General features: G+C 42.1%; 2 protein-coding genes across 3 annotated transcripts in view; both read right to left on the reverse strand.

Moving 5' to 3' along the window:
- Positions 1–14,599, reverse strand: part of LOC139908569 (semaphorin-3F) — a 287,062-nt gene that overhangs the window by 231,998 nt on the left and 40,465 nt on the right. The window contains exons 11-19 of one of the 2 annotated variants that reach the window (XR_013504866.1): positions 12,019–12,088; positions 11,039–11,183; positions 10,654–10,876; positions 9,776–9,864; positions 9,571–9,612; positions 9,183–9,340; positions 8,874–8,941; positions 8,552–8,685; positions 5,955–8,354 (exon numbers count right to left, since the gene is read on the reverse strand). Coding sequence is in view for 1 of the 2 variants with exons in the window: in XM_071895320.2 (XP_071751421.1) it covers positions 7,911–8,354; positions 8,552–8,685; positions 8,874–8,941; positions 9,183–9,340; positions 9,571–9,612; positions 9,776–9,864; positions 10,654–10,876; positions 11,039–11,183; positions 12,019–12,088 (1,373 nt within the window). In the remaining variant the exon portion in view is untranslated. Of the gene's footprint in view, positions 1–5,732; positions 8,355–8,551; positions 8,686–8,873; positions 8,942–9,182; positions 9,341–9,570; positions 9,613–9,775; positions 9,865–10,653; positions 10,877–11,038; positions 11,184–12,018; positions 12,089–14,599 lie in introns of those variants that run through there. The other variant, XM_071895320.2, reaches the window with a different exon arrangement.
- Positions 517–4,758, reverse strand: gnat1 (guanine nucleotide binding protein (G protein), alpha transducing activity polypeptide 1). Its single transcript, XM_071895284.2, has 9 exons — positions 4,528–4,758; positions 3,137–3,179; positions 2,902–3,043; positions 2,644–2,801; positions 2,401–2,529; positions 2,147–2,276; positions 1,844–1,997; positions 1,527–1,743; positions 517–1,391 (listed from the first exon to the last, which is right to left on the reverse strand). The coding sequence occupies exons 1-8, from the start codon at positions 4,631–4,633 to the stop codon at positions 1,553–1,555; spliced, it is 1,053 nt and encodes a 350-aa protein (XP_071751385.1). The 5' UTR covers positions 4,634–4,758; the 3' UTR covers positions 517–1,391; positions 1,527–1,552.

Raw genomic sequence — 14,599 nt, forward strand, 5'->3', positions numbered from 1 at the left:
AATTTATAATGCCACCTTAACTGTGATGTTCCATTCATGTACAGCTCCGTTGAGAATGAATTTGATGGATAAAGTGACTGTGAGGTCACTCAGAGTGGAATTCGGGGATATGGCTATATTTTCTGGCTCAGATTTGTTTGTCCTATACTATAAAATGAACCTCATTCATCTTTTATCACACGTCTTATCTGTCCACAAAGCCAGAGCAGAGCGTCAGGCTGTATATCTTGATGGCATCACAACACAGAGACTCTATGTCACTTCTCTTGTCTTGCTTTGGGAGACAGTTGTTCGTATTCACAAGTGTCTGAACTGTTCCAGACCATAGGAATAATGTGAGTTTTGAAATGAACTAACTTTTTTGAACTAAATTATAGGTGTAGGCTATACAGTTATAAGCATGGCAGTGTCATAATGTCAAAAAACATCCTAAAATATTCCCTGAAATTAATAAATACCAAATAATGAACAAGACATTGCTGTGTTGCTTTTTGATTGTGAAAAACAGAAAAGTACTCAGTTTTCTACAGAAGCTTTAATAAATTAATCCAGGTTTACATGGCATTGGCTTTGTTTCTGTACAGGTATTTGGCTCAGAGGCCTACAGTTTGAGTTAACTTGTTTACAAGGGTTTATAAATTGAAGTATGCTACATCTTCACCACACTGGTACAGATCAACATGGTATCACCAACTCTGACACTTCATGAACTGCCCAACATAAATTAATTTAATTATATACAACATTGGTCCTTTCCAACTATTGCAAAAAAAATGAATGTTTCTAACATGAGTGTTGCGCTTAAAAGTTCAATTTGTTACCTGCCTGTACAGTAGCTCCAACTGTGCTATAATGTATGTCTTTTCTATACATACAACCCATTTCTGCTGAGAAGTCTGTCGTTAAAAGCTAACAGAGGCTGAAGTGCATATGCAGGTGGTGAGGCCAACTTGTCTGCGTCTTGGCTGTACTGGCCAGTTACTGGAGCATAGAGATGATGCGTTTGTCTGACACCTATTCACTTTAGTGAATATGAGAAGAAAGCACTTTATGCTGACAGAAGCTTTGATGTCTCAACTACAGATTGCATAGCACTCCAAAGAAGAGTTCCTATTGTATTCCAGACTCAAGAGAAAAGTTAGCATGACTAAAATTTAACTGAAATCTCTGACTTAAGAGCTCTCTTCTGGTCTCACATGACCCGAAGTCTTTGGTCAAAGCTATGACGTAGTTTTGAACACAACAAATAGATGACTTAATGTTTTGTTTTTTGCGTGCGTCTGTTTGAGAATGGCTGTTTGGAGGGACAGTTTCTCGTCTTGGTCCTCAATGGATGTCACAGTTTAAATTGAGGAGGGATATGAGGAATGGGACAGGGCTACAACAACACCCTGTAAAAGAGAGAGACAGTCACACAGGTTAGTTTCCATTTTTGCTGGTCCAAAAGTTGTTACAAACTCAATTATCTAGGTTGAGAGCTCAAGGATGCATTGAACTGAGCATTAGCAGCAGCAGCAGATACTCACCTACATTGGGTTTTTCAGCATGGCTCTTAGAAGAGACCACAATCTTTCAGGTTTTCTTTGATGATGATGTCGGTTACGGCATCAAACACAAACTTGACGTTCTCTGTGTCTGTGGCACAGGTCATGTGAGAGTAGATTTCCTTGATGTCTCGACGCAAGTTGAGGTCCAGGAACTGCAGTTTGATGTAGTTACCAGCATCCTCGTAAGTGTTTGGGCCTTAACGAAAAGATATCAAGTTAAAGCACCTGATGGGTTTGTCAGTTTAGGAAGACTTTTGTTCTGCTGCGATATACAGTATGTGCTGTGATGACCTCACCATCGTATTCAGGGAAGCACATGCTCAGATGAGCTTTCTTGATCTTCTCAATGAACACATCCTTCTTGTTGAGGAAGAGTACAATGGAGGTGGTGGCAAAGTAGCGGTGGTTGCAGATACTGTTGAACAAGTGCAGACTCTCGTGCATTCGATTCTGAAAGGGAAAAGGTTTTTATTTCCCAGCAAGTCCCAATGAAGAGCCTTTCAAATGAACCAAGTGTGGATTGCTCGAATAGGATAATTAGGAAGGGTAAGAGAAAAGGTAGTACAGAATATGAACTTTGAAATATATTGTTTTCTTACCACTTCATCATCCTCCACCAGCACCATGTCGTAGGCGCTCAGAGCAGCAATGAAGATGATACAGGTCACACCTTCAAAGCAGTGGATCCACTTCTTCCTCTCTGACCTCTGGCCGCCCACATCGAACATTCTGCATGGAGAAGGTAGCAAGATCAACTTCATCATTACTCCATCTATAGCCCAGTAGGAGCACCGGCGATGGGTTATTTGTATTTTCATCCTAAGGAATACTGCATTGATTTATGTTTCGTCACCTGAAATTGAGATCTTTGTGGCCGAACGTGGTCTCAATGATACCAGTGGTCTTCACTCTTGATCGCAGCACATCCTGCTCAGTGGGCACATAGCCTGGCACAATCAGTCTCTCCAAGTCATTCAGGTAGCTGAGAGAGAATAAAATGCATTCATTAACACACACACACACTCTAACATGGGAGTTTCCAACACTCAATCTTTGTTAACTCTTCATCTAGTAAGAGCAGGGATTTGTGTCCTACTATCCAGCGGAGTCGTTCAGTTGGTACTCTGAGGCTCTGTCAAAGCACGCCTGTATGCCGCTGTCCTTCCACAGGCGCAGAATGATGTCTGACATTTCTTTAGGCATGGTGCCCTCCTCAATGGTGTCTGCAAGATGCATGAGTTTCCTGGCATCGTCCTACACACAGACAGACAAGTTAGGGTTGGTAATGTGGTAAGATCCTGACACCAACTGACACAGAGCATGCAGAAATCAACCTCAGCTACCATTAGAATACCTGCTGGTCAGAGTGGCCGTAGTTAATATTGAGTGTGTTCATGGCCTTCACGACGGCCATGATGGACTGCAGGGTGTTGCTGTAGATGATGACAATGAACTCCAAGCACTCTTCAAGTGAGTAACCATCTTTGTGGATAATTCTGTTGAGGAAAATGTACAGTGTGACTATGTGGGTTTACATCTGGCGTGAGAGGCAGAGATACAATGCTTAGGTGGAAGGCCAAAGATCTTACTTCATCTGTTTGACGATAGTGCTTTTCCCTGATTCTCCAGCACCTGTAGGAAAGAGGGTAAACATATTTAATGTAGGTATTCATATCAAAAACAGTTAAGACTATGCTATTACGCAGCTTGATTTCAAATTCAGAGGGTTTTACAGAAATCTGAGAAATATGCTTGTTTCTTTATTTTGTTCTGTTCTGTAAGTTTTAACGGTGTATAAGAGAGAAGAATTGTATTTGCTGAGGATGACCACTAGGCTGCAGCATTCATCAGAGGACAGAGGATCCTAAATAGGCCATAATACTTCTTACTTCATGTCTAAGCTCCTTGAAAGCTTATGTCAGGGGGAACTTTTCCTATCCGTGACCTATATGGTCACGAGGAGATGACACAGGTGATACTCTAACAGATCTTCAGTACAGTATTTTCCCAACTGGAACAGCATGAGATAACTTTGTACCTAGTAGTGAATGTTTTTGCTTTTAAATTCAACTTCATCATTATATACAGTACACAGAATTTTTGGTATACACAATTTACCGGTCCATAAATAGAACAAAATGTTTACTCACTTAAGTCCCAACATCGTACTTAGCCTAACTATCATCCTTTTTGTTCCTCACCCAGCTAATTACATAGTGCCTGTAATGTATTTAGGGAGTGTTTGAGTGCTACAGCCACTGGAGCTTTTAAAAGTTTGGGTTGGGCTGTAGCATATGTTTGTACCTCACGGTTAAGCTGTGTGTGTTGGAAGGCTTGTTGTTTTAGGATTAACAAGGGATTGAGGTGAGCGAGTATTAGAAGTGTCTGAGCAATTCAATGACAGAGGTGATTAAGCCCCTAGACTCAAACATGTTGCTTGTCCTCATCACAGTCCATGTAAATGCAATGGCTTTAGAAATTATGCAATTTGATAAACATTTTGAGCTTACTAATAGTAAAGTGCTAATAAAGTGCTAATAAGCTAATAAAGTGCTTTTATTAATAAAGTATTATTAATAAAAAATGCACTTCTATCTACAATATATTGTTTGTGTTGAATACTTTGAGAATACAAGACAGACAAAATAACAACCATTTCTGCATTATCTCTCCAGAGGCATTCCTCATTATAAGAGACAGGTATCTCTGTGGATGTATTGTCACATCCCCAAACTTTTTAACAGAGACACAGTAATGCACCATTTATGTCCCACAGACAGCTGGGTCCTTAACCATCATCTCACACTGGACTGTAACCATAAACTGGCCTCATCAGCCCTATGAAGCCTTATGGGGGCCTTAAATTTACACTAATGGCACCAGATGATGAGACGTCCTGTTACTGCATCTCGGCCTCTTTCCTTCCTGAGCCATACTCATTCTGCCTCCGAGAGAAGTGAGCCTGCTAGACTGATTTTACCTAGCAGCAGCAGCTTGACAGTTCTTGCGTCCTTGTCGGCATCCTCCTTCAGCTTCTTCTCCAGCTCTCTGGAGTGCTTCTCCTCGGCGCTCGCTCCAGCCCCCATCCTAATTTCCCGGCTTCGGCCCCTGTGCTCAAAAACCAAATGGCAGGAAAAAAGTGAAAGTAGGTTCCTAGCTGATCGCCTACAGCCTGACGAGTGCCGTCACCTACGCAACTGACGCGCCAACTGCCTCCAGCAAACACTGGGGGATGTTTGAGTATTTTCCTATCTTAGGAAAGGATTTTGGGTATCCTCTGCCCACCTGACCAGGGATGACCAATGGAGCACAAGGACAGGAGTCTTCTGGGGCAGAGTGAGAAGGTGTGAGGGGAGGCAGAGGTACACCGGTGTAGGAGTGATCTAACCTTTAGGGGGACTTTGCTGTGCTCAGCGGAAGATGAACATCGGCTCAAGTGCTTATCTCCCTACACTGTTCTCGGGCGCCTTTAAAAGAGAAGCAAGGAAAGCTAAAGTGTCTGGTGCTGGAGTGTTTGTGCCTATAGGAACTTGGTTCTCCAAAATAGGTTCATCAAGACACTATATTGTGCACAATATAAAATGTGGATCTGATGTGGGAATGATTGTTGTCTTGAATATGTATGGTGTTTGCTGAGGGGTCCATCAGAGCTGTCTGGTCCGTGTTAAACAATAGCTTCAGTCTCTGCTCCATACAGTACCACTAGTATTGCAAGAATCCAAATGCAGCTCATGGCTCACCGAAATAAACAACCAACCCCCCAGCTCCCAGGGCAAACATGTGGAAAAACATACTGGTATCTCTTATAGTATCCTGCTTACTGAAGGGTGAGATCTAAAGTGATTAAAGAGCTTTGCAGTTTCACCTGCCAGATCCTATTGACCTCAATCTGAAGCCTGTAAGAGATCCTAATCCACTCTGTTTCAATTACATGTGTGTGTGTGCATGCATGTACAGTACGTATGTGTGTGAGCATTGCACTGCATATTGCTCCACATGCAGGTATCACTTCAACGTTATCATGCTCTTTGTGGAGCTAGCTGTGGTTAAGATCCTGAGTCACTACTGTGAATGGAAACGCTGCTGCAGACAAAAGGCCGAGTAGATATGAGAACTCAGATCAGACTGTCTGCTCACCAAGGGCGAACAAAATACAACTTCTGTTATTATAAAATATAGAGCTTTAATTTATTAGTCAGCAACATTGATGAGGAAGAAAAGATAGTAATTTATACAAGTCATTACAATAACATCAACTGTGCATTATATCATACATGACTTTACCTCAATGACCCAGAGCAGAGTTTGCAAAAGGAAGAAAATAAAATAGATGCACGTTTGAGATATGCAAATGTGTTTTGCAAATTTTCAATAGAGCAAGAAAAAGACGAGAAGAGAGAGACAGACAGAGAAAGAGAGAGAGACAGAGAGAGAGAGAGAGAGAGAGAGAGAGAGAGAGAGAGAGAGAGAGAGAATTTAAAAACCACTATCCGAACATGACCTCTTCTGTACTTTCAGCATTTTCCACCATAAGGGTGTGAGTACATCTTTCTTGCACTGATAATATTTCCATATTCCCACAACGAGAAAGACATTCACTGACATCCACAGCAACATAGCATTTTGGACAAATATCATATACATACACTGTACATGCCATGCACAATGAAAAGCCACCTTCTGAAGATTTTGGTACACATTTATCTTCAGGTGTGGTGGTGATCAGCATCCTAGTGGTTGTAGTTATGTACAATTTTTTTTTTCTGTATGGAAGTTGTTCAGTACAAACAGCAATAGTTTCATATTCTACATTAAGTCTGTGGCACATTTCAAAGCAAGATGGCACTGCACTGGACTGATCAAATAAGCTGCTGAGAAACTTCTGTGAACTTTATTGGTTAACCAACTGATACAGTAAACACAGTACCGATCAAAACTGTCAAACCTCAAGCACTGCAATCAGCATATTTGTCGGTAGTAATCTAATTCTATACTGATTACCTGGGACAACGGAAACAATGTTCACTTATTGAAACCAATATTTAGTATGGAACTGGCAGGAATGAGAACTTTGGATGCATACTTTTGGATGAGTTTGAGAGATAAAGAAATCCTTTGAGCATACAAAGTGCATGCTCTCCCTTATGTGAATATACTGCATGTGCCACAGATATATTTGATTACTGATAAAATAATTTACCATTAATCAATTCAGATCACCAATTTGGCAACAGAAGGTGCTTTGTCTCTAATAATTGTTCACAAACTGTCACAAACTCACATATAGCTGCCTGCTGGAAATTCTTATCTCAAACGAGAAAAGAGAAGGCAATGTCATTTTCAGTTTTAGTGTCATTAAAAGACCCATTTCCCCCAAAAAACAGCTTATCACAAAGATCACGTTTGTAAGGATACGACATTGAGATGTAATATTCACACATAAAACAAAACAAACACTTGGCAGCAATTGATTCTGGAAGAAATTGGGCGGGTGCTGTAACCGTAGCATCTGGATTCGACAGTCTCTTTGACTGAGGCCAGGCTGGACCACATGGAAGGAGGGTGCTGGGGCGTCATACCTGTCACAAAGGGCCTTTTGTTCACATGTGACTGTACGACCATGAGATATTTTCAGGGCTGCAGTCTATGGGCATTTCTTTCATCCTTGCATGTCCAACGAAATGCCGTTTTTCTCATCTTTCTGTCCATTGGCTGTTATCTTACAGTAGAAACAACTGTCCAACATGGAGAGAGTTCTGGTGTAGTTTAGGGAAGTTCTGCAATGTCACTCAACTAGTGACCCGGCTTCCATCTTAAAGACTAAATACTGCCAGCAGTCAAATGATCCAACATGGTAGCCAATGCGCTAAACGTTTCTGAATGCATTTTCATCGGTCCTTCTCCATGTGTGAATACTCCCAACGTCCCATCTGTGTATTGTTGCTGTTTCTCCAAAAGACAAAACATAAAGATATTTTCAATATAATAACACATTGTAATAAACAATAACACTAACAATAATATTATAATAACAACAATATTTGCACGGATTTACCTATTCACAAAAAACATGTTTTCTAGATAGGTACAAAGAATTACTTTTTACAACCTACAATAAATATTGTGTATTTTTTCCAACAGTTACGTAGAACCTGTTTGCTGCTTGTGACTGTTGCTTTTGGTTGTAGTATCTCTCTTGTCCATTATGATAATTCATTTTTTTTCTATCCTTTGACTGAAGTCTTTCCCCTTTGTAGAGGGTTGTACAGAAGGGGAAAGAGTGTTTAGGAGGTGGTGTGGAAAGGTTGAACACAGGGAGACAGGGTGTGTTTGAGTATGATAGGTTAGTGTACGTCAAGCTCCTCATGTCTCAGCTGGAGTCGTTTGCTCATCGTGATGCCGACGGTTGCGGGGCTTCTTCTGTTCCTTCAGCTCCTTCAGGCTTTTGGCCTTGTTGGGCCCCAGCATGGTGTCCCCGACGCTGCCGTCTCCAAGCTGCCAGTAGTCCTGGCAGTACTGGTTGATCAGGCCCATCTCCGGCTGGCTCAGGATGGTCAGCAGGTCCTTGTACTGGCCGGCGCTCGGAGTCCAGGCGCTGGACTGGAGCGGAGGGAGCGCCGGACTGCCCGTCTCCACCAATACATTGTTGACTGTACGACTGGAAAGCACCACGAGCTGCAATTTGACGAGTGTGTGTTTGAAGTTCTTCTCTGTGGACGTGCACTGGTAGATGCCGCTGTCGGAGGACTGCAGGGAGCGGATCAGGAGACCTTGCTCCGTCTTCAGGATGCGACCCTCTGAGCGAATCTGGAAGGGGAGCGGAGAGGACAGCCAAGAGGTCAGGAGGAAAATCTTGAAACAATTCATTCATTCACTCTTTCAGCCTTTCCTGGCGCATTCATCTAGCACCGCCATTATTCAGAGGCCGCCCACAGCCTGCTGTTTAAATATAGATCCACACTCCAGACCTGTTCCAACTGCATTTCAGTGACAGCTTTGCTCACCTCTTTCCTCCTGTCGCTGTTCTCCCGCTGCAGGTGCCACTTGAGTGACACATGGGGAGATCTGGCCTGGCACTCCAGGAACGTGGTGCTGCCCTCCACCCCATACTGAACTGCCTCCAGAGTGTTCTTATTGGCTACAAAACAATATAATGAATATATGTTTGAAGTATTATTGCTAAGAAAAAAAAATGGATTAAACAAAAAAAAAAGGGAGCTGACAACAATGTACAATTATATTGTTTACGTAATGTCATTTACATTTACATTATGATTGTAGCTTTAATATTTTTTGATTTTTTTATATAAAATCATCCTGACTCACTGTTGGAGTTGTAACCTCGGCACTGGCGGATTGGGTTGCCGTACTTTACATCCTGTCGACGGCTGCGCCTAGAGGGGTCAGATCAACAATCCAAAATAAAGAGTTTAACTACAATGCATTCTAAAAAATATGATCTTGTTCTAAAATATGCAATGCACATGAAAGAATATTTCTTTACACACTGTACACACTTTGTGTACTTTGTTTTATTTTATTCGGATGTGTATACAGACACACATGCAGACAGACAGACGCACGGACAAATCCATGTACTGCAGCCATGCATGCCTGTACTATCTTGATACTCACCTCTTCTGTGAGGCGGAGTATCTGGAGCAGGATTTGCCGTCCCAGGCGCAGTACGGGTCCCGGGCCAGGCAGCAGTCAGCGCAGGCTTCCCCATACACATCACAGCGATGGAGAGCCAGGTGGGTCACGCCCAAGACTGAACCTACATACAGTTGTTGCTACAAGAAGAAACAAAGAGGGGAAGATCAGAAAATCAGAAAAACATAATTGATTTGAAATGCTAACGTTCTGTTTTCAATCATTGAAAGCATACCTAAAACATATATATTTTTAATTTGAATTACTTGCTGTACTCATAATGTTGGCTCAGAACTGAGTGCTTTTCTATGCTTCATATAAGTTCTATTCCAACTGAACTATTAGTCTGAGCCATCTCAAGGTATCTTACCCGTTTTGATGAAATCTTCATGGTGGTAATTGGGGTGGGAACCTGCAGTGACACAGACAACAGCAGCTGTTAATGAGCAGGCACTGAATATCGAACACACACACACACATTTTTTTCTCCGACAACAAACAGATACCCATGCACAAAGAAGAAGAAGAGAGAAGAGAGAGAGGAAGAGAAAGAAGAATTAGGGAGAGAGACTGACCCTGAAGACCTCCACTTCCTCCAAGACCAGCTCCTCGGTCTGCAAGTCGTCTCTGGGCAGGACAATCACTTTCTGGACCGTCCCCCGATCTGAGACATACAAGAAGGAAGCAACTTTATCCAGTCCTGCTGACCTTTTGACCCATGAACCCTTGACCTTAGTGAGTGCAGTATACTCTTTTTCTTCTGCCGTCCTAAATATCAGCTCTTAAATCATGTAAGGAATACAAGACTATCTCTTGTCATACAGTGTGTTACACAAGCCATTCATCATATCATACTGTTATACTACAGTGAATTCAGCAGCAGAGGGTGACTGCCACAATCTGACCCATCTGTGATTAAGAAACAGAGGCAGAAAGTGTGTGAACCTCTGCCAGACGGAGCCAATATGTAATCGATTCTCAGATTTTGACGCACACTTTTTACACCATGGAATCTGACTATTACATAATATCACTTTTTTTTAATTTGTTTTTATTGAACCTTTATTTAACCAGGTAGGACAGACAGGACACTAAAACAGAAGCTAAAACCTGAAGCTAAAGCACTAAACAAACAGCTTAAAACACTAAAAACGACAAAGGAACGTAAAAGAGCAAAAGCTACGTAGGCTACTAAGTGGGTCACAGTCCTAAAAACAAGAAAAAGTACCTAAGAACAGAGACAGGTATCAATGGAGTGATTCACCTTTGTCACATAATGCTTGAGTGTTGCTTTTAATCTTTGCTGTTGGTTTGTTTTATCTGTTTTTATGCACTTCATTTACTCTGTAGCACTTGGAGATTTACTTGTAATGAAAAGTGCATTACAAATAAAATGTATTATTATTGTTATTATTATTATCATTAATGTCAGTTACGGCCTTAGAGCACTGACCTGTCCCCAGGAAGAGCACCTCGTAGCTCCCATCAGCAGCTGCCACTTGGTCCACAGTGATTGTGGTGAACTCATAGTCCACGTTGGTTCTGACCACTAGGGGGCGCTTGTGCACCGGGTATACGGCGTTGTACATGGTGGGGTGGTTTCTCATGAAGTTGATAACCTCATCTGGGTAATCCTTTGTGGACTTCATGTTGGGGGTGAAAGTACCTCCGGGACACTGTGTTGACAATAAGAGACTTGACTGTCAAACGTGCTCATGTAGAATTTACAGAATTTAATAGTGGATCTCAATAACAAATAGAAAATCATTTTGTGCATATTAAACAATTACAATTAGAGTTACAATTACAAAAAAATTTTTTTATTGTTTGTAACTCACAGTTCCAGGTCGGGGGTAGGGGATCTTCCCAGTGTACGCTACCCACTGGTAGTTGGGACCTTCCTTGTGGGCGAACGGCCCATTGAAGACCATACGGATATCAGCCATGGAGTAGACGCACACGGCTGACCCTTTAAACACAGACCTGGGGGAGGGCAACGGAAGGAAAGGATGAACACAAAGAGACAACAGCTGGGGGAAACACATGTTAACTCATTCTCTGAGATAATTAGGCACTCTCTCCGACTGGTAGAATCTACCTCCTTCCCACGTACTCAACCGGGCCTCTTACAGGAACGCAGGAACACACTCAAACATCATGACGCACAAACCCTCTCTCAAACTGACTCAACCAGAGTCAAGCTGTCTGACACACTGACATACAAACACCCACGTACTGCAGCGAATCACCAGAGCGCAGTACCTCGCCGCTGTGTGGTGGGTGTACTATGTTTGTAACTCCTGTCATAGCCCTCTATCATTAGCACTGCAAGTGTTTTTATCAGCTGGGTTTAAATGGGCCTGATGCCTAAGGAGAGAGTGGAAACAATAACAGTATTTGTTTCTCAAATACATTTATCAAGACGTATTTATTATGACTGGGTGCGACTGAGACACCTCTCCCTGCTTGTGTGTGCTCAGAATCTCAATTTACATGTCTGGTTGTGGCGACTGACTCCTTGAATTTTAATGCTTTGTGTTGACTGACACCTTGTTGTCAAACCTGACCTGTGTGGAACTATAGGCTCAGTCTCTCAGAGGAGCCCGTCTCCCTCCGGGCTCTAGATTCACTTCTTGTCTTGTAGCCTGATTCTGTCAGGCCATATGGAATACAGCATTTCAATATCAGAGAGAGCTGGCACCTTTAGGCTGAGTGAATATGAACGGAGGAGGCAAAACTGCAGGGGGAAAATCCCAAATCCACCTTTCCTTCAATCTGCGTAAAAGTTAAGAGTTAGAGAAAGCTGTCAGTCACTCACCCTGAAACTGAGAATACTCCATAGATGACGGGATTCTTGGTGTCTTGAGTTGGCTGGATGTACACGTCCCCTATTAGACAGAAAAATAATTTACGGTATTTAGTCACAGTAATAAAACCATGAAAAAGCAGCTCTGTAACAGAAGCACAATAGCAGTCATATGACAAATGGCCAGTCAAAGCAAATGTGGTATAATAAGTAAATATTGTGCTTCTGTCTCGTATCAAACAAGCCCATGACTATAGTTCCCAGATTCCACCTGGTTCCAACCCAAGGTAAATGTGACCGTGACTTATGGAGACGTTTTGCTTCTTAGATTTACATAGGCGGTGGGTTAAAGGAGAAAGCCTCTTGAACTGGAGAGCCAGTGGTTACCAGAGTCTCAGTGGGATCCCGAATCCAAACTCTTCCAACGCTCAAACTACAGTTCCTGAGTCTCAGCGGGGAATATAAGTGAAATAGAGATCTCTGGTGTTACACGGCTTTAATAGGAGCCATATGCATCCGATGACTGTGGGGGTGAGGCAATTGAACCCTGGGTATCCTGTGATGGTGTAATGAGTGAAAAGTGCAAGGAAAAACAATGAGGAAGAAAATTTAAATCAATTTAAAGTAGACTATCTAAGTTGAATAGAATAACACCCATTCATCCACAGTTGAAAACATAGCTCCAGGTAATGCTTTCCATCAGGGGGAAATAAGTGAGGAGAGCTCAGATCAGCTAGTTCACATGGCCTTGAACAGAGAGATATAGGACAAGAACAACTCCTAGTCACAAGTCATTGGAAAATGGCAATCACCATGAATATGTAATAACAACATTAGGCGTGAAATCCTATCCTCTCCTTTATAACTCGGGACCTTTTTCATGGTCATCTATGAAGCGAGAAGCAAGACATTTAATCTGCCACACCACAGGAATCAACAACTTCAAGCTGCCCTTGCAGAAACATCTCTCAAATATTATTTCTAGACCTGAATAAATGTAAGAAGCACCATGCAAAATAACAAAATGCCACTCTACAATTATGCGTTATGAGTTGAGGGTGAAATGTAAGACCAGGACATTACTTGAGGTTTACACCCTTGGCGTTATCTAGCATTAAGTATGTGCACAAAGAATAAACAAGAAGAAGCTTAAACTTGCCTTGCTTGTATAAACAGATATCATTTCTGGCCTTGTAAAGTTGCAATATCAACAAACTGTCTTTGACATCATGAGTTTGACATCATTTCAAAAAAATCTCATTATTTGCCAGGGTATAAAAATGACAGGTAATGGCTACAAACAAAACAAGAATTAACTTTTGGCAAACAAAGTAGAAATTCATAACCCATCTGACGCCAGTTTGACAGACCTCCTGGCTACAGAATGAGAGGAAGAGGGAAAGGGAAAAGAAAAAATCAGCAGAGAAGTGGAACAAGTTGCGTCATTCTAACTTTTGTTTTTGATGTGTCAGATCAGACAGAGTCTTTGAGGCGTTCTCAGTATCACATTTGTAGAGAGACATCACTGATTGCTGTAAACATAGAAGGGACACAAAGACTGGGGATAAATGAGATGTCTTAAAAAAGTAAAAACAAAAGAGAGAAAGTGAATGGTGTGCTCACGGATGGACAGAGAGGAATAGGGACTGTCAGATGACTGTAGATAATATATAATTTTTCCCTTGACACCCACTTAAACAGACCTGCATCTCAAAAGCAACACAAATGAAAAGCATATTGCTCTCTTGATGACAGAAAAACATGTTGCGAAATGTCCACTCGAAGCCCATTGCTCAGGAATAAATATAGACAAAACAGCAACAAAATAAAAACAAAAAAACAAAAATGTTTTGTTTTTTTCAGATGCAGTAAGGAACAGAGAGAGGTTTTGGGATTTGGGGATTACATTAACATGAAGAAGAACGCATTGAGAAAAAAGAATGGTCTTTTTCTCCATCGTTACATTTCAGAAAAGGCAATAAAACTTCCACACCCACGCACTCATTCTCATTTTTCTCTGGCAGACATTATCATCTCTCTCTGACTGACCGTATTTTCTGTGGCCTCCTCTAAAGGCCTTCTCCTCTGTTAGCCAAGGTTCTTCCTCAACATCTGAATCTACTCCCCTGTCTCCCCCGGGCCCTCGCAGAACCACTCTGATGCCTCCGCTGGGCTCCATCACAACCAGCAGGACTGGAGACAACACATTTCTGCGAGCCTGTCCGTGGCTGTGGGAATAACCGCAGCGCTGTGGGATGTTCTCCTGTACCGCAGCAGTTACAAGCCCATGACCTCACCCTGCCTCACCATGAGTGCCCCTGCCTGCTCTCAGACTACGGCTCACCTCTTGACCCGCGGATGGGCTGCTAAGAGCACCGTGACATTGACAGAAGATCACACTGAGTGCTGTTAATGCATAACATACGGTTGCAGCTCGCACAGCCTCATCAAGGTAGTAACTATGGATGTAGGAATACATTCAGCTCACGGTTCGGTTCGATACGCGATACTGGGTTCACTGGTTTGATATTATCACAGTATTTTGCGCAAAATTTGAATGAAGGCAATTATGACTGAAAAAATCCCTTTTTAT

Source organism: Centroberyx gerrardi, chromosome 5 (assembly GCF_048128805.1).
Source record: "Centroberyx gerrardi isolate f3 chromosome 5, fCenGer3.hap1.cur.20231027, whole genome shotgun sequence".
NCBI lineage: Eukaryota > Metazoa > Chordata > Actinopteri > Beryciformes > Berycidae > Centroberyx > Centroberyx gerrardi.

What these genes read in the sequence shown, in the direction of transcription:
- gnat1 (XM_071895284.2), bottom strand. Translation starts at nt 4,633, where the DNA reads ATGGGGGCTGGAGCGAGCGCCGAGGAGAAGCACTCCAGAGAGCTGGAG. An exon ending in CACAAAGATCTCAATTTCAG is followed by an intron (nt 2,277 to 2,400) that starts GTGACGAAACAT and finishes TTCTCCATGCAG; the next exon opens with AATGTTCGATGTGGGCGGCC. An exon ending in GTGCTTCCCTGAATACGATG is followed by an intron (nt 1,744 to 1,843) that starts GTGAGGTCATCA and finishes CTTTTCGTTAAG; the next exon opens with GCCCAAACACTTACGAGGAT.